General features: G+C 39.8%; 1 protein-coding gene across 2 annotated transcripts in view; it reads right to left on the bottom strand.

Moving 5' to 3' along the window:
• Window positions 1-19,565, bottom strand: part of NUP155 (nucleoporin 155) — a gene marked incomplete at both ends in the record, with an annotated part of 64,726 nt that overhangs the window by 15,910 nt on the left and 29,251 nt on the right. Inside the window, 11 exons of one of the 2 annotated variants that reach the window (XM_080692315.1) lie at window positions 63-198; window positions 2,484-2,622; window positions 3,289-3,480; window positions 6,936-7,066; window positions 7,885-7,982; window positions 11,810-11,925; window positions 13,134-13,200; window positions 14,622-14,769; window positions 15,306-15,368; window positions 15,901-15,989; window positions 19,023-19,117. In XM_080692315.1, coding sequence (XP_080548441.1) covers window positions 63-198; window positions 2,484-2,622; window positions 3,289-3,480; window positions 6,936-7,066; window positions 7,885-7,982; window positions 11,810-11,925; window positions 13,134-13,200; window positions 14,622-14,769; window positions 15,306-15,368; window positions 15,901-15,989; window positions 19,023-19,117 — 1,274 coding nt within the window. The remainder of the gene's footprint in view (window positions 1-62; window positions 199-2,483; window positions 2,623-3,288; window positions 3,481-6,935; window positions 7,067-7,884; window positions 7,983-11,809; window positions 11,926-13,133; window positions 13,201-14,621; window positions 14,770-15,305; window positions 15,369-15,900; window positions 15,990-19,022; window positions 19,118-19,565) is intronic. The other variant, XM_080692316.1, reaches the window with a different exon arrangement.

The following is a 19,565-nucleotide window of genomic DNA, read 5'->3' on the forward strand; positions in this document are numbered from 1 at the left end:
TTTTATACAAAGAAAAGTTTATATGGATAAAGCTGACAATTGGCTAAAGTAACAAAACTTACCTCTCTTGGAAAGCTTGAAGTCCAGCTAAGTCTTCTTCTGGCTCTCCATGTTTATAAAAATGAAGCCCAAGACCTTGAAGATCTTTTTTCTCAGCAGCAGTAAGAGAAAGTTCCACCACACCCTCATAAAACCTCACTAATGGGAAAGAAAAAATAAAGACTTAAGGCTTATTACTAAGATGAATATATTTTTCTCTAGCTGGCATATTAAAAACAACCATCAAGGCAATGATTCTATTATATTAGTCACCATGGTTACAATATCATAAGATATTTCTGGTGAATCTACCAAAGAAAATGGTCCAAACCTACCTAACAGGCAGCTATTAAATATATTTCCTCATTGAGCCGGGTGTGGTGGTGCATGCTTGTAATCCCCGCACTTGGGAGGCGGAGACAGGAGGATCGCGCAGGTTCTAAGCAAGCCGTGCTGGCTTAAGAGACCCTGTTTCCAAATAAAAATATAAAAATAGGTCTGGCAGTGAAAGCCCAGTACCACCACCACCACCAAAAATATATATATATATATATTTCCTCATTGAAAAAAATTTTTTCATATTTAACAACAGGAAGATCCTGGCATGGTGGCACACGCTTGTAACCCCAGCATTTGGGAAGCTGAGACAGGAGGATCCGGGTTCGTGGGTAGCCTTGGCTACTTAATGAGGCCCTTTACAACTCAGTGACTCTTTCAAAATAAAGAATAAAAAGTTGGGCTTAGGGTGTAGCTTGGAAGTAGAATGCCGCTGGATTCTATCCTCAGTACTACAAAACAAAACAAAACAAAACAAAACAAAACAAAACAAAACAAAACAAAACAAGAAACAGAAAAGCTGGGTTTGGTGGCATTTCCTTGTAATCCCAATACTTAGAAAGCTGAAACAGGAGGATCACAGGTTCAAGGGCAGCCTCAGTAACTTAGTGAGGCTGTGAAACTATTTCCAAATAATAATAATAAAAAAAAGGGTTGGGGATATAGTTCAGAGATAAAATGCCCTGTGTTCAATCCACAGTATCACACACACACACACACACACACACACACACACACACACACACACACCAAAAAAAAAAAAAAAAGCAAAAAGGAGGGCTTATTGGGTGGAAAAAAAAATTGGGGGGTTCAAAATAATGCCAGTCTTTTTGTTTTTTGGGTGGTACTGAGGATGGAACCTAGGGGCATTCTATCTATGATCTCCACCCACAGACCTATTTTCTTTTTATTCTTTATTTTGAAACAGGGTCTCCAGTTCTCACTAGTTGCAAAGAATCACACTAAGTACCTGAGTTGGCTGTGAACCTGGATCCTCCTGTCTTAGCCTCCCAAACTCTGAGATTACAAGTGTGTGCCACCTTGCTTGGCTAATGCCCATCTTTTTTTTTTTTTTTTTTGGTGATACTGGGGGTGGAACCCAGAGGCTTTCTACCTCTGGGCTATACTCCCAGACCTATTTTATATTTTATTTGGAAACAGGGTTTCACTAAGTTGCTGAGAGCCTCACTAAGTAGCTGAGGCTGGCTTCGAACCTGTGTGATCCTCCTGTCTCAGCCTCCCAAGCGCGGGGATTACAAGCATGCACCACCATGCCAGGCGCTAATGCCTATCTTAACAGCAATAGCCTTTACGTTATGCTAGGTCTGATTTGAAATAATCTCAAAGAAAGAAAGCTGGGTGTGATGGCGCACGCTTGTAATCACAGTGTTTGGGAGGCTGAGATAGGAGAATCACACAGGTTCAAAGCTAGCCTCAGCTACTTAGGCCCTCAGCAACTCAGTGAGACCTTGTTCTTGTTTCTAAATAAAGTATAAAACAGGTCTAGGAGTATAGACTGGAGGTAGAAAAACCTCTGGGTTCCACCCCCAGTACCACAAAAAAAAAAAAAAAAAAAAAAAGAAAGAAAGAAAGAAAAAAAAAAACTTAGCAGTTTAATTAGATAAGGATTGAAACTTCAATATTAAACAGTTATGTATTTTGAGTTGGGGTGTACTTTGGTGGTAAAGCACTAGGCTAGCATGAGTGAGGGCCTGGGGTTGATCCTAGCATCACATACACACAAGGTACACATTTCAAGATATCACTTGGGCCACTGACATAGAAAGATATGCCTCTGGCTAGGGATGGTGGTGCACAGCTCTAATCATAGTATTTGGGAGGCTTAAACAGAAGGAGGCTGGAAGCCAGCTTCAGTAACTTAAGCAAGACCCCTCAGCAACACAGCAATAACTTATTTCAAAATTAAAATAATAAATGAATTGAGGGTATTGCTCAATGGAAGAACGCCCTGAGTTCAGTCCCCAGAACCAAAACCAAACAAATAAGATTTGCTTTGGGGAAGAGGCTCATACCTCATTATCTTGTTTGTACACTGTCACCTCTTCTCTGAGTTAGGTAATAGACACGAAGAACACCATGTTTCCTACCTTGTCTATACTGAGCACACACATTGGAAAGGTCTACTTGACTGCTGATTTTTTGATATTCCTTTAATGATTCCCTTAACATTCTTTCCTTTTCAGTCTTATTTTGAACTTGCCGGGAACGCTGAAGCAGCTCATTTGCCTAGAAGAGGTAAGAGAACTTATAAAGACATAAAATCAAGTAGGCAGATATTAAACATTTTAGTCTAAGTCTAAATTTATATGTGGTTTATTACCATTAAAAAATATAAACAACTCTACAAACTTACTTCTTCTTAATTTTAGGCAGAAAAGATTTTGAGCAAAAAAGTCCTAGCTATTCTTAATTCCTCTCACAAATATGTAAAGCAAGACAGTTTTGGCAGGCAATTCTCTTGCCTAGTCAATACATTATTGGTCAGCAGGCAGTCCATGCAGTACTGATTTATTTATTTATTCCACCTGTAGGGAAGGATTAATAAAAATTGCTCCATTAACTCTAATTTATTATAGATTTACTTAAAGTTTTAGTGATTTTCCTTAATTTCTAAGGAAATAAATCAATTCCCTAATTATTCAACTTCCTTAATTTCTAAATTTAGTTTTTTCCTCTAAACTTTTTTTTTTAAACAAGGCTTAATGATACTATCACCAATTCCTTATATGAAAAACTTGTACAAGCATAATGGGTTTTAAAAGAAAACGTGTATTCTAACTCTTGTGACAGACAAGGATTCTAAGGCCAGGAAAGATGTAGAGATGTTCTGGATTTCATATATTAAATAAAACAAAACAGTTCCCAATTCCCAGCAGGCACAAAGCATCATACCTTAGAACAAACAGCATCATCAGTGGTGTAGAGAAGTGGGCAGGTGTCCTGCAAGTGTGAACTAATGCCATCAACAGCGGCATTATCTCTGATGTAGCAGTTGATAAGGGAAGCAATTAATGCTCCAGTGAGTTCTTTGTCCCTGATTACTAGATCTTTAAAGGTGGTGATCTTTAGCTGCTCTTGAAATTCCTAGATGGATAAGAGAATAAGAGAAAAATCCTTCTACCAAAATTATAGATTACATTTTCGAACAGTGAAATGTCTCTAATAACTTAAACATTTTGAAATCTCTGGAATTCAAGCAAAAATATGGCTGGGGTAGAACTCAGCAGTAGAGCCCTTGCCTAGGATTTGTGAGGTCCTGGGTTTGATCCCTGTTATAAAAAGAAAAGGAAAAAGGCAAAAAAAGAAAGGAAAAAAAGAGATGAAACTATATTAAACCAAAGTAGAAGATCATATAGCAATGGAAAAGAAATTATAGTAGATCCAGTTTAAACCTCTCACTTTACAAATGAGAAGTTAAGCCTGGGCAGAGCCAAAATTAGAGCTGGATCACTTGACTATTTAAAACTAGAAAAAAACTACCATTTGGTACATTTAAAAAATCTTGAGTTTACAATGTACTTTCTAAATGAAGTTAGAATTCTATTATTTGAGGTCTTCTGACACCAGAATTTGATCTACATCTTGAACAAATCTGCTTGTTCAATTGGAGCTCTAAAGCCAGGTGTGGTGGCTCACACTTGCAATCCCAGTACTTGGGAGGCTGAGACAGGAGGATTGTGGTTTACGGACAGCCTCAGCTACTGAGTGAGGTCCTCTGCAACTTAGTGAGACCTGGTTTCAAAATAAAGAACAAAAAGTAGGGCTGGGGTGTACCTCAGAGGTAGAATGCTCTGGGTTGCATTCCCAGTACCACACAAACACACAAGAGATAAATTTGAGTTCTAAAGTATTAGCTGATTTGGCCGGGCGTGGTAGCGCACGCTTGTAATCCCGGCACTTGGGAGGCTGAAACAGGAGGATTGCACAGGTTCGAAGTCAGCCTGAGCTATGTAGTGAGGCTCTCAGCAACTTAGTGAGATCCTAATTCCAAATAAAATATAAAAAATAGGTCTGGGAGTATAGCCTGGAGGTAGAAAGCCTTTGGGTTCCATCCCCAGTACCACCCTCCCCCCCAAGAATGTATTAGCTGATTTAATCTAATTTTAATTTATTAAAATGTTCTGTTTAGTGATTTGAATATTTTATTTCTCTAAATTTCAACAAATATTCAAACTGCGTTCAAATTTCTGCACAAATATTTAATCTGTATTCATGAGCACACAATTGACAATATGAAGAAGGAAGCTCTGAAGATAGATCACAAACAATACCCAGGCCAAAAATTTATGTTAACTAAACATAATAGACTGAGTTTTAAAAAAGGAAAATAGTATGCTCTTTAAAGAAACAAAGATGCCAACAAAACTCTTCTAAATACACAGTATAAAGTATGTAAGCAGTGAAATGACATAATGTGCAGCAACTAATCTGATTGTGGTTCGCGGACAGCCTCAGCTACTTAAGCCCTCCACAACTCGGTGAGACCCTGTTTCAAAATAAAGAATAAAAGCCAGGCATGGTGGTGCACACTTGTAATCCCAGCATTTGGGGGCTGAGACCAGAGGAATGTGGTTTGCGGACAGCCTCAACTACTTAGCAAGGTACTCTGTAACTTAGTGAGACCCTGTTTTAAAATAAAGAATAAAAAACAGGGCAGGGGGTGTAGCTCGGAGGTTGAATGCCCCTGGGTCTCATCCCCAGACCCCCACACAAAAAAATACAAAGAACAAAACAGAATAAAAAATTGGGCAGAGGGTGTAGCTAGCTCAGAAGTTAAATGCCCCTGGGGTTCATCCCCAGACCCCCCCACACAAAAAAGAAATGTTTACAATTAATCAAAAAGTAGAACTGTACCAGGTGTGGTGGTGCACACTTGTAATCTCAGCATTTGGGAGGCTGAGACCCTAGGATCATGGTTCGTGGACAGCCTCAGCTACTTAGTGAGGCCTTCCGCAACTCAGTGAGACCCGGTTTCAAAATAAAGAATAAAAAATTGGGCAGGGGAAGTAGCTCGGAGGTCAAATGCCTCTGGGTTTCATCCCCAGACCCGCAAAAAAAAAAAAAAAAAAGTAGAAATGCATCAAGCCCCTAAATGTCCTAATATTTAGATGAATGTCAATTATCATTATGCTTAAAAAAAGATTCAGAGAACAGCAAAAGAAGTGAGAGCCATCATTTTTTACAATGACAAATATTTGTCTTTAAAGAAGGAGTGTTTAATTTAGGTAGTCTGGTTCTTTGAAAATACATATAAAAATCTGTGTGAATGCATAAATGTGCATTCCTTTGAGGATGGGGGGAGAGATTTTTATCAGATTCCCAAAGGTATATAATTCATTGCTTTTTGCTTTTTTGTTTGTTTGCAATACTGGGGATTGAGCCCAGGGGCATTCTACCTCTGAGCTACACCCCCAGCCCTATTTTTTATTCCTTATGTATTTATTTTTGTGGTACTGGGGATGGAATCCAGGGGCCTTCTACCTCCGGGCTACACTCCCAAACCTATTTTATATTTTATTTGGAAACAGGGTCCCTTAAGCCAGCTGAGGCTGGCTTCAAACCTGCATCATCCTCCTGTCTTAGCTTCCCAAGTGTGGGGATTACAAGCGTGTGCCACCATGCCCAGCTTATTCTTTATTTTGAAATAAGATCTCACTAAGTTGCGGAGGGCTTCGTTAATTAGCTGAGGCTAGCCTCGAACTTGCAATCTTTGTCTCAGCCTCCCAAGTACTGGGATTACAAGTGTGTGTAACAATGCTCAGCTACAACTCACTGTTTTTTGTTTTTTATTTTTATTTTTTTGAGCCAGACGTGGGGGCACATGCTTGTAATCCCAGTACTTGTGAGGCAGAGAAAGAAAGACTGCATGTTCGTGGCCAGCCTCAGCAAGTTTGTGAGACCCTGTTTCAAAATAAAGAATAAAATAGGGCCAGGGGTATAGTTTAGAGGTAGAACACCCCTGGGTTCTATGTCTGTCTGTCTGTCTGTCTGTCTGTCTGTCTGTCTGTCTGTCTGTCTGTCTGTGTGTCTCTCCCCCTCTCTCTCCGTCTCTCTCTCTCTGTATATATATATCTATATATATGCCCGACTCCATACATATAGTATACACACACACACACATAATATACATGGTGCGCAAGCCTGTAACCCAAGTAGTTGGGAGGCTGAAGCATGAGGACTGAGTCTGTCATGGTAACTGTTCCAAAACAAACAAGAGGATAGAGCTGGGGCGTAGCTCAGAGGTGGGATGCCTCTTGGTTTAATCCTCCATAACCCATACATGCACACTTAGATATGGTACAGTAATATTCACATCTCCGGATAAAGTTCTTATATACTAAAAATCTTGTGGGTCTGACAAATGGTTTTATTGTTATCACACTTACGTACATGTATCCTATAACATACTAAGTAACTTTATCATAACCTAAATGATTCTCAAACCCAAGAGAAAGATTAAAACACAGGTGAAAGAAAACAAATTTAGGGTCAGCACTCTAATTTTAAACAAAGCAAACAAAACAATCCCCAAGCCTTACCTTTTGAAGCTCTCCTACAATGACAGTAAACTGATGCTCACAAAGAAGTTTCCATAAAGCCAGAGCCTGGTATGATTTTCGAACCAGCTGCTGAATTGCCTGAAGTGACACTTTTTCACTCAGCTGAGCCTCTAATGACAAAATACAAATAATGAAGTTTTATAAAATGACACGTGTTGAGCTGTTTTCTTTTCTGTTTTTCCAGTATTGGAGATGGAAACCCAGGGACATTCTACCTCTGAGTGACACTCCCAGCCCTATTTTTTATTCTTTCTTTGAGACCCTGTTTCCAAATAAAGTATAAAATAGGTCTGGGAGTGTAGCCCGAAGGTAGAAAAGCCCTTGGGTTCTACCCCCAGTACCACAAAAACAAAACAACGACAAAACAACAATAATGATGACAATGACAAAACCAAAGGGCTGGGGATATAGCTCAGTGGTGGAGTGCTTGCCTAGGATATGTGAGGCCTTGTGTTCACAAAACAATCATAAAATGTATGTATCATGTTGTCTGGTGGTAGAAGAGGAAAAATAGCTATGGGTAAAAAGAGGTATGAAAATAATTTGCAACTTGTACCCCTTTTCCCAATCATATTGATGGTACTTTATTTTACTTTTTAGTTTTTATTTTTTTGTGGTACTGGGGATGGAACCCAGGGGCATTCTACCTCTGAGCTACAAGCCCAGCCCTATTTTTTATTCTTCATTTTGAAACAGAGTCTTACTGAGTTGAAAAGGGCCTCACTAAGTAGCTGAGGCTGGCCAAGAACTGCGATCCTCCTGTCTCAGCCTCCCAAATGATGGGATTACAAAGAAGTGCCACCATGCCTGGCCTGATGGCACTTTAATAAAAATCATTTGTGTTATGACAAATCTTACTAAGAAAAGCCCATTGCTTCTTGCTCAGGTTGGCCTCAGTACATGTAACTAATCAGAAGATATTATTTACCATGAAACTTCCTCTGTAGATCCTGTTGCATTTGCTGAGTATTTCCGTTTTCAGGACGCATGAATCCTATCAGTCTCTGCTGTACTTTGGCAGTTGTGCTGAAACAGAAATTGAAGAATGTGTGTGTATGTCCTTTATTGCGATATAACTGAAATACCATATAACTTGACCACTTAAAGTGTACAATTCAGCTGGGCGTGGTGGTGCACGCTTGTTATAATCCCCGTGCTTGGGAGGCGGAAACAGGAGGATCGGGTTCAAAGCCAGCCATGCTGGCTTAAGAGACCCTGTTTCCAAAAATAAAATAGGTCTGGGAGAGTAGCCCGAAGGTAGAAGTGCTTCCAGAAACCCCAGTACCACCATCACCAAAAAAAAACCAAACAAACAAAAAACTGTACAATTCAGCCAGGCATGGTGGTGCAGGCTTGCAACCCCAGTACTTGGGAGGCTAAGACAGGGGGATCTCAGTTTCTTAGTGAGGCCCTCTGCAACCTAATGAGGGGAGGGGGGGAATAAAACAGAGCTGGGCATGTAGCTCAGAAGTCAAATCCCCATTGTCTATCTGTCTGTCTGTCTCTCACACACACACAATGAATGAATGAATGAATACAATGTACAATTAAATTTTTAAAGTGTACCCTTAGGATTTTGCAACTACCACAAGTACTGCTTGCCATAAAAAGGAAAAGTTGCCAAAAAAGGGTTGTTGGAGCAGCTGGGCATGGTGGTGCATGCTTGTAATCCCGGTACTTGGGAGGCTGAGAGAGGAGGATTGCAGGTTCACGGACAGCCTCAGTTATTTATTTTATTTTTTTTGCGGGTCTGGAGATGGAACCCAGGGCCATTAGACCTCTGAGCTATAACCTCTGCCCTAATTTTTTCTTCTTTATTTTGAAACCGGGTCTCACTGAGTTGCAGAGGGCCTCACTAAGTAGCTGAGGCTGTCCGCGAACCGTGATCCTCCGGTCTCAGCCTCCCAAATGCTGGGATTACAAGCGTGCGCCACCATACCCGGCTCAGTCTCAGTTATTTATTTAGTGAGGCCTTCTGCAATTCGGTGAGATCATGTTTCAAAATAAAGACTAAAAAATAGGGCTGGGGGTATAGCTCAGAGGTTAAATCCCCCTGGGTTCCATCCCTAGACCACCCCCCCCAAAAAAAGGATGAGCAGAATGAAAAATTTTCAGAGACTAAACACATGCTACTTAAAATAATTAAAGTTAAATTATGACTATATCAAATATAACTATACCTAATATGGAGAAAAAAATAAAAGACCAAAAAAGAAATGAGGAGTGGGAAGCTGAAAAGAAGAAAATGAGGGAAGAGAAGAAACCAAGGCTAGATCCAGGAGAATCGATATGATTCTTCAAAGAAAATGGGACAGATGGAATATTACAAAAAACAAGAAACAACAGAAAAAAATTTTTTTTTGTGTGTGCGTGTGTTCCTGAAGATCGAACCCAGGGGACATTCTAAATTGGAGTTACAGCTGGGTGTGGTGGCGCACGCTTGTATTCCCTGCGCTTGGGAGGCAGAAACAGGAGGATCACACAGGTTCGAAGTCAGCCTTGCTGGCTTAAGAGACCCTGTTTCCCAAAAAAAAATATAAAAATAGGTCTGGGAGTGTACCCCAGAGGTAAAAGGGCTTCCAGGAACCACCAAAATACATAAATACATACATACATACATAAATTGGAGTTATAGCTGTAGCCCTATCTTATTTATTTGGAAAAAGGGTCTTGCTAAGTTGTTGAAGCTGGCTTCAAACATGTGATTCTCCTGTCTCAGCCTCTCAAATACTGGGATTACAGGTGTGTGCCACCATACTTTGCTATTTACATACACACACACACACACACACACACACACACACACACACACACACACAGTTTTTTTTTGTGTGTGTGGAACTGGGGATTGATCTCAGGGGCATTCTGAGCTACATCCCCAGTCCTAATTCTTATTCTTTATTTTGAAACAGGATCTCACTAAGTTGCAAAGGGCCTCACTAAGTAGCTGAGGCTGGCTGCAAACCTGCAATTCTCCTCTCTTAGATTTCCAAGTACTGGAATTATAAATGTGCACCACCACACCCAGATTAGAAGTTTTTAATTCTAAAGGCTCATGGAAGCTGGGCCTGGTGGCACATACTTATAATTCTGGTACTTGGGAGGCCAAGACTGGAAATCACAGGTTTAAGGATAGCCTTAGCAAGTAATGAGACTCTTATCAACCTAGTGAGACCATGTTACCAAATAAAAATAAAACAGGGTTGTGGGTAGAGCTCAGAGGTATAATGTCTCTGGGATTAATCCTCAGTATCCCCCCAATAAAAAATAAAAATAAAGGCTCACTGAGAGCCTTAAAAGAAATGTACCTTAAGATTTCACAATATGATTTCTCAATTTAAGAAAGTAGTAATAAAGAAAAAAAGTAGCTAGTTGTGGTTGTGTATGCCTGTAATCCTAGTACTTGGGAAGCTGAAACAGGAAGATTGCAGGTTCAAGGCCAGCCTCAACAACTTAGTGAGGCTCTCTTTCAAAATAAAAAATAAAAAGGGCTAGAGGTATAGCTGAGATAGAATGCCCCTGGGTTCAATCCCTAATACCAGACACAAAATAATAAGAATTAAAAAAGAGGCTGAAGATATAGTTCAGCAGTAAAGTGCTTGCCTAGTACACGTAAGCCGTGGATTTCATCCCTAATACATTAAAAAAAAAAAAAAAAAAACAGCACAAAAAATTTCAAAGTAAACACAAGTCATTTACAGAGGAAAGAGAATCAGGATCTGGGAGAAATGGTGTGTGACCTTAAAATTCCATACTCATCAGGCAATAAAAAAGGAATAGAGTATTGATATTTGCTAGAACATAAACCTCAAAATCATGATAAGGAGCCAGACTCAGACTACATAGCATATGTTTCCATATGAAATGTCAAGAATAAGAAAATTTAGCTGGGCGTGGTGGTACACGCTTGTAATCCCAGCATTTGGGAGGCTGAGACCGGAGGATCACAGTTCGTGAACAGCCTCAGCTACTTAGTGAGGCCCCGTGCAACTCAATGAGACCCGGTTTCAAATAAAGAATAAAAAATTAGGGCAGAGGGTGTAGCTCAGAGGTCTAATGCCCCTGGGTTCCATCCTCAGACCCACAAAAAAAAAAAAAAAAAAAAAAAAAAAATTATCTGGATGTGGTGGCACATGCCTGTAATCCCAGTACTTGGGAAGCTGAGACAGGAGGATCACAGGTTCTAGGAAAGCCTCAGCAAGTAGTGAGACTCAACCTAGCAAGACCCTATTTCAAAATTAAAAAAAAAAAGAAAGAAAAGAAATGGGAGTGTAGCTGGGTTCAATTCCCTGTGCCACAAAAACAAAAATATACTACGTAATCAAAAAGAAATGGATGGATACTTTCTTAACATAATACTAAGGGAAAGAAACCAGATATAAAAGGTCATATTGCATTTTTCCATGTATATCAAGTATCCATAATAGTTCCCAAGTATTGGGAGAGACTGCTAATGGGCACAGAGTTTTTTTTTTTTTTTTTTTGGCATGTTGAAAATATTCTGGAATTAAGCTGCGTGTCGCGGCATAAGCTTTTATAATCCCAGGATTTGGGAGGCTGAGACAGGAGGATCTCTGCAACCTAGCGATTCTCTGCAACTTAGTAAGACTGTTTCAAAACAAAATATAAAAGGATCTGGGTATATAATTCAGAGATAGAATGTCCCTGAGTTCAATCCCCAGTAACGCACACACACACACCCTGGAATTAGACAGAGATGGTTGCATAACCTGTGAATACAGTAAAGCTATTGAACTTAAAGTCAGATTCTTATGTCATGTGAATTATAGCTCAACAGAAAATACAGTAAAAAGAATAAAGTGAACAAACAAATCAACCCTCTTTGTTCTTACTTTGGATTTCCTAATGGTCCCCCTGCAAATTGGGAATTTCTGTCTAGAAATTCCTGCAGACCTTTCAGTTCTTGTAGCACTGACTCCAGCAGTTGGCTGGGAACACTACTTTCAATCTGCAAGGATGGAAGAGTTTTCAAAAGTTAAAAACACTGAAAGTTTATACATAAAAAACATATATCCAGTACAGCTAAAATTCAATATATACACAATTTAAATTTTGAGGTGCCCTGCTTTATGAACAACATAATTCTCCCTTGAAGAGTAATGAAAGTGGGGCATGGTGGCACGCACTTGTAATTCAAATATGCCACAATGCGCCACCACGCCCAACCTAACTAAATGTCATTTTTATGGTCATCCACTCATAGTATAGAATATTTCCAACAACTAAAAAGTTTCCTCATTTTCTTTTCAAATGTTTAGTCATTCTATCTCCAAGGTGACCATTTTTATCACTTTATTTAGATTTAAAGTTAGATTTAGATTTCTGTTCTTAGACTTTATATACTATATTAGAAAAATGTATTCACGTTTTTAAACATCACATACTGTGTTAGATAAATGTATTTTCTTAGAAATGTGAACTTTTGCTGGTCGTGGTGGCTCATGCTTGTAATCCCAGTACTTAGGAGGCTGAGACAGGAGGATCACAGCTTCACCACCAGCTTAGGATACTTAGTGAGGACTTCCATAACTTAGAACCTATTTCCAGATAAAATAGGACTGGAGGAATAGCTTAGAGGTATTAGCCCCTAGGTTCAATCCCTAGTACAGCAAAAACAGACAAACAAATAAGGCAAGTTCTCAGTGATAGCACTGACTATCCCTCACAACAATTTTATGAGGAAGACAGGTTATTCTTCTCATTTTAGAGTGAGGTATGGTTCTGAAACGTTAAGAAATTACTGATGATCAGGCAGTTAGCAAATAAAAGAGCTCAGACTTAAAGCAACGAAGAAGCTGGGTGTGGTTGCACACACCTGCAATCCTAGTACTTGGGAGGCAGAGACATGAGAATTGCAGTTTGAGGCCAGTGTCAGTAACTTAGCAAGATCCTTAAAATTTAGTGAGGCTCTGTTTCAAAATTAAAAAATAACATAAGGCTGAAGGTACAGCTCAGAGGCAGAACACCTCTAGGTTCAACCCCTACTATCAATCTCTGAAAAAATTAGCACATGGACAGTTTATTGGACAAGTACACAAACATCTATATAAAAAATCATTGCATGTTGTTTAAACATGAAAAAATGTAAAACAATCCTAACTATTCATTAATACAATCTGATCACACAGTAACCAAGGGATAATGCCAAAGACTTACTGCGGTGATCTCTCTGTTGCCACTCTTGAACACCCTCTCCACGACTAAGCTAGCATCCCAAATGTTTCTGGAACAAAAAATGTTTTAATAGCTGTGCTGTAAATGAACAAAAACAATTATAATACAAGGCAAATTTGTTTAGGAATGTAATGGCTATCTTCAGTTTTTTAAATCCAATAATAGTTTCACTCAACATTTATTAAGTTATCTAGGAAAATGGAAAACAAGTAAAATTTTCAACCAAATACACCTAAGTTACCTCAGATAATGTAGTTTCTGCACAGCTTCACATTGTTAAGCAATGCATATGATGAACGACAGCATACAATTTGAATCTAATAAAAATATACTAGGTATGATATCTACTTAGATATAGTAGACTGCAAAAATAACTGTGGTTCTTTATCTCTCCCTATACCTGTTCTCTTCAATGATTTTGATACCTCTCCTCTGGAGTACTGAAGTCTACTTCCCACCTTTTGAACTGGGCTGGTCTGAGTCTTCCCTCTGGCCAAGGAATGAGGCAGAAAAGTGAGTGGTAGGCCAGTTCTGAGCCTCAGCATCCAGAGGCTTTGCGTGTCCACTCTTTCTCAAGCAAGCCTGCGCCGAGCAAGTGAGTAATTCTTGGCTGGCCTCCTGGAGGAGACCATATGGGAAACAATGCAGCTGGCCCAGCTGAGGACGTCGAGCAGCCACAAACATGCCCCCAGACACGTTAGAATCCAGTTATGACAAGGAGCTCTTTTTACTCTCACAATGGACTGCACATGCAAGAAGGAGCTGCAGGAGACCAAAACTGCCCAGCTGACATCTAGACATATGTCACTGAGCTATGGGGTAGTTTGTAATGCTGTGCTATTAATAGATATGTGGGTATATTCTGATACTATACAAACACACAAATAAAATACAGCAAGAGATAGATAATAAAAGGTTGAATGATAGAAAGCAATTTTACTAATGGGCAAATAAGCTAAAAGTAAAATTTAATAGAAATAAATAATGTTAAAAACTTAGCTAAAAGCTGGGTGTGGTGGCACATGCCTGTAATCCCAGTGCTTGGGAGGCTGAAGAGGGAGGATGGCAGGTCGCAGGCGGCCTCAGCAATTTAGTGAGGCTCTGTATCCAAGTAAAAAATTAAATAGATCTTGGAGTGTAGTCTGGAGTTAGAAGGCCCATGAGTTTCATCCCCAGTACCACAAAAAACCCCAAACAAACAAAAACCAAAGCTTAGCTAAAAATATTTCCCTACTCAAGGAGGACAAATGCCCAGTGACTCAGGAGGCTGAGAAAGAAGGATCATAGTCTGAGGTGAGGCTTGTAGCCTAGTAAGACCATGTCTTAAAACAAAAAGGCAGGGGATGTGGCTCAGTGCTGAAGTGCCCCTGCCTACATCCTAGGTTCAATCCCCAGTACTGTAAAAATAAAAAGAAAATAATAAAGGCCCAAATGAGCAATAAATAGTTAAGTATTTCATGAAAAACTTACCCCATGATTCGAGAAAAGTAAATGCAAATCCCATTGTGTTTTCCAGAGTACACAATCTCCGGTCCAGTCATGCAACTCATACTTGTGGCCTGAGCTGCCGGGTTTCCCACAGCACACATTGGAGTTGACATGGCAGGAGGCTGTATACCTTAGACATACATAAAAACAAGTCTCTTAACAATATAAATGTATAAATCCTCAATAGCCTAAGCCTGTTATATCTGTACACAAAGACAGGAATATTTACAAAAATAATGAAATAAACTGAGATTTAATTTGGTTTTGCTTGATAAGAAAAGTGACAAACTGGAACAGGTTCACCCATGTAAGTTTTACAACTGCTAGCATTGCACATTGAAAAGAAAAGACAACTTGCAATCATTGCTCCTAACACTAGAAGTGAAACAGAACACATTATACTAATTTTAAGGCCCCCAAAATCCCAATATCCAAATAAGGGGATTTCCAGGCACACTATTATGGAAGTTCCTAAATAAAGGCATTCACAGCCAAAGCCAATACTTGCTTTGATGTCAAGCAATTCAACTGACAGCTATTAAATGCCCCCGCCCCCCCAAATAGGCCAAGTTAATGTTTTCCACACTAAACATTAAGGATAACAACTCATGTTAGCTATTCAAATAGAACAGTAAGCAAGTGATCCGAAACAAAGCAAAGAGGTACCTTGAGATGGTGTTCCCATAAAGGATGGATTTGGATAGGGACTACCAGTAGGAAGAGGAGAGCCTATAAAGGGAAAAAAGTATATAGAGATTTATTTTATTTTTTTATTAGTGCATTATAATCATACATCATGATGCAGCTCAGACTGACAGAGGCATACACACACACTGTATTTGGTGAACCTTCCCCTGGCTCCCACCCCACCCATATATGATTTATAAAATAATCTTTCCATCTTCTGAATTGATTAAAATTAGATACAGAGGTATTTACGAACATGTATGAGGAGCAGCATCAGCTATTATAATTACAGAACTGGGGATTCATCTCATTTTCCAGTAACTTCCTAGCAATCTAACTTTGGGAAATCCTACATAGGAGTTTCTTCTGATTGAATCATTCACTCTTTTCCTTCCGAACATCAAATGAATTCTGTAAATACTATTATTTATTCTAGGAAATAAAATTAAGATTGCAACCAAGGATTTAGTGTCAATCTGTCATCATGTTAAGAGCCACAATCAGGAATACTACAGTAGAAATCATATAAAAATAAAAAAATTATAGAAAGCTTCATTTTGATGTTTATACTCACTAGAATACACAGGAGACCCCAGAATGGGACCGACATTACTTGGAGTAGGAAGAGCAGCAGGAAATCGCATCTGTGCTTCACCACCATACCTATTTGTACGACAACAGAGGCTGCGTTTGTTCAGGAAAACTACCCATCTTTTTTTTTTTTTTTTTTGCTGTACTGGGGATTGAGCCCAGGGGCATTCTACCTTGGAGCTACATTCCCAGCCCTATTTTTTATTCTTTAGTTTGATACAGGGTCTTATTAAGTTGCAGAGGGCCTCACTCTGTAGTAGAGGCCAGCTGCAAACCTGTGATCCTCCTGTCTCAACCTTCCAAGTACTGGGATTACAAACATGGGCCACCACGCCTGACTTATTTTAGATTTTTTTTTCTCTTTTTTTGCAGTACTGGGGATGGAATCCAGGGACATTCTGCCTCCAAGCCACACCTCTAACCCTATTTTTGATCTTTTATTTTGTGGTACAGAGGGTGGAACCCAGTGGCTTTTCTACCTCCGGGCTATACTCTCAGACCTATTTTATATTTTATTTGGAAACAGGGTCTCACTAAGTTGCTGAGAGCCTCACTAAGTAGCTGAGGCTGGCTTCGAACCTGTGCGATCCTCCTGTCTCAGCCTCCCAAGCACTGGGATTACAAGCGTGCGCCAACCACGCCTGGCCTTTTATTCTTTATTTTGAAACATGGTTTTACTGAGTTGCAAAGGGCCTAAGTAGCTGAGGCTGTCTGTGAACCGCGAACCTGTCTCAGCCTACTAAATGCTGGGATTACAAGCATGTGCCACCAAGCCCGGCTTTATTTTAGAATTTTATATAACTAAAAATGTGTCTTCAAAGGCATGGGTTCAAATCTCTTTTTATATCTATGTATTTACTTGTTGAACATATTAATCAATCTTTACATGTCACTAATAATGTAATAAGGGCTTTTTGTATTAATAGCCCGTGTACTTTGGATTCAATACTTGAAAAAAATGGGTTACTCTAACAATTCAGTGAACTTCATGAAGCAAACTAAGCTCGAATTCTTTGAGCATACTTATGGTCACGTCATGTGCTTAAAACCACCCATCCTAAAACCTGGAATTGAGCTGGGTGTGTGGCACATGCCTGTAATGTACTGAGTATATGGGAGGCTGAGATAGAAGGATTCTAGGTTTGAGGACAATCTCAGCAAGGAGTGAGACTTTCATTAAAATGGTGCGACTCGACTCTGTTTCAAAATAAACATAAAAAATGGTGCTGAAGGCTGGGCGTGGTGGCGCACGTTTGTAATCCTCGCGCTTGGGAGGTGGAGACAGGAGGATCGCGCAGGTTCAAAGCTAGCGCGCTGGCTTAGGAGACCCTGTTTCCAAATAAAAATATAAAAAAATAGGTCTGGGAGTGTAGCCCAGAGGTAGAAGGGTTTCCAGAAACCCAGTGCCACAAAAAAAAAAAAAAAAAAAAAGGTGCTGGAGATGTAGCTTGGCTTGGAGGTAGAATGCCCCTGGTTTAAGCCCAGTAAAAAACATAACAAAACAAAAGCTAGAATTGTTCCTTGTTCTGCTTAGGTTCCAAATAAATGCCTTAAATGTTAAAAACTTTAATGTATAGTGAAATATATGCCTATGATGCATAATATTTATTCATTAAATGTTGATCTGAAATTGTTACTAGGAAGAATTATAGGAAACTCTGGTAAATTTTTTTTTTTTTTTTTTGTGGTACTGAGGGTGGAACCCAGAGGCTTTTTCTACCTCCGGGCTATACTCCCAGGATCTATTTTATACTTTATTTGGAAACAGGGTCTCACTAAGTTGCTGAGAGCCTCACTAAGTAGCTGAGGCTGGCTTCGAAACTGTGCCATCCTCCTGTCTCAGCCTCCCAAGTGCAGGGATTACAAGCGTGCGCCACCATTCCCGGCTCGAAACTCTAGTAATTTTAAAAAGAACCAGCAAAGCTGGGCGTAGTGATGCATTTGAGAGGCCGAGACAAGAGGATCGCAGTTTGGAGACAGCCTCAGCTACTTAGTGAGGCCATTTGCAACTCAGTGAGACCCTGTTTCAAAATAAAAAATGCAAAATAGGGCTGGGAGTGTCGCTTGGAGGTAGAATACCCCTGGGTTCCATTCCTACTATCGCAAACAACAAACAAACAAATGAAAGAAGCAGCAAGCCGGGTGTGGTGGAACATCCTTAAAGTCTCAGTAAGGGAGGCTAAGACAGGAGGACTGCAGGTCTGAGGTCAGTCTCAGTAACTAAGTGATATCCTGTTTCAAAATAAAAAATAAAACAGGGCTGGGGAACTGGGTGTTGTGGGCATACCTGTAATAGCAGTACTTGGTAGGCCGAGGCAGGAGGATTACAGGTTTGCAGCCAGACTCAGCAACTTAAGAGAGGTCCTCTGCAACTTGAAACTCGGTTAATAAATAAATAAATAAATAAATAAATAAATAAATAAATAAATAAAAGGGGTTGTAGCTTAGAGATGCCCCAGGGTTCAATTCCCAGAACACACACACACACACACACACGCACACACACACACGTGCACACACACACACACATACACACACCACAAATAACAAAACTCTTTAATACCAAGTTTCTTTAATGTGATTCAGAATCCCTCAGTACCAAAGGTATACATACAACAAAAATGGTAGTGTTTGAAGAAGCAAAAAAGATAAATGAGATAGCAAGTGAGACACAAAGAAGTATCAAAAGAATGCTGGGGCAACGGTGCACACCTATAATCCCAGGAGTGGGAGGCTGAGACAGGAGGATCACAAGTTTGTGGGCAGCACACATGGTAATTTAGTGAAACTGTGTTCCAAAAAAAAAAAAGGGAGTAGGAGTGTAGCTCAGGGGTAGAGGGGGTTAAATCTCCGTACCACCAGCAATAAAAGAAAAAAAAAGTGTAGAAGCAAGAGAGAACCAAATTCAGAGAAAGAGCAGAAATGGACAAACTATGCTAATCTAGCTATTCCATCAGTATTGTACTTTATCCAAATTTTACCCCTTTTCAAATTAATCTTAATGACTTTCCTATGTAGTCACTTAACTATCTGGTAAGACAAACTATAACACTGACAAAGCAACCATTTAAAAAGTGGCCCAGTACCAAAAACCGTGACATATACCTGAAGAAAGCCCGAGTAGCCCAAGCAGATACTTCTCTATCACAGGCAGCAGTGGAGCAAGCAAGGATAAGGCAAGTTGCACAAGCCTGGTCTTCCTGTTTAAAAAAAAAAGTCCTCCCAATATTAAACAAACATTTCAAAAGGATTTTTATTTTTATTTTTTTCCCGGTACTGGGGATGGAACCCAAGGCCATTCTACTTCCGACCTACACCCTCAGTCCTGTCTTTTCTTCTTTATTTGGAAACAGGGTCTCACTGAGTTAGTTGCAAAGGGCCTCACTAAGCAGCTGGGGCTGGCTGTGAACCCAGATTCTCCTGTCTCAGCCTCCCAAGTGCTGGGATTACAAACGTGTGTGCCACCACACCTGGGTCTTAAAAGATGCCTTGTTTACTGTTTTATATAGCATTTAAATCTGCCTAGTAGCTTCCTGCTTTGGGCCCAGTGCTCACCCACTGCATACAGTTTAAATTTCTTAGAAGTTGTATGGTAGAATTAAAGACGACAAAACCAGAGTCATCCAAAGTGTGGTTCGAAGCCAGCCG

Source organism: Muscardinus avellanarius, assembly GCF_963383645.1.
Source record: "Muscardinus avellanarius genome assembly, chromosome: 1".
Lineage (NCBI taxonomy): Eukaryota > Metazoa > Chordata > Mammalia > Rodentia > Gliridae > Muscardinus > Muscardinus avellanarius.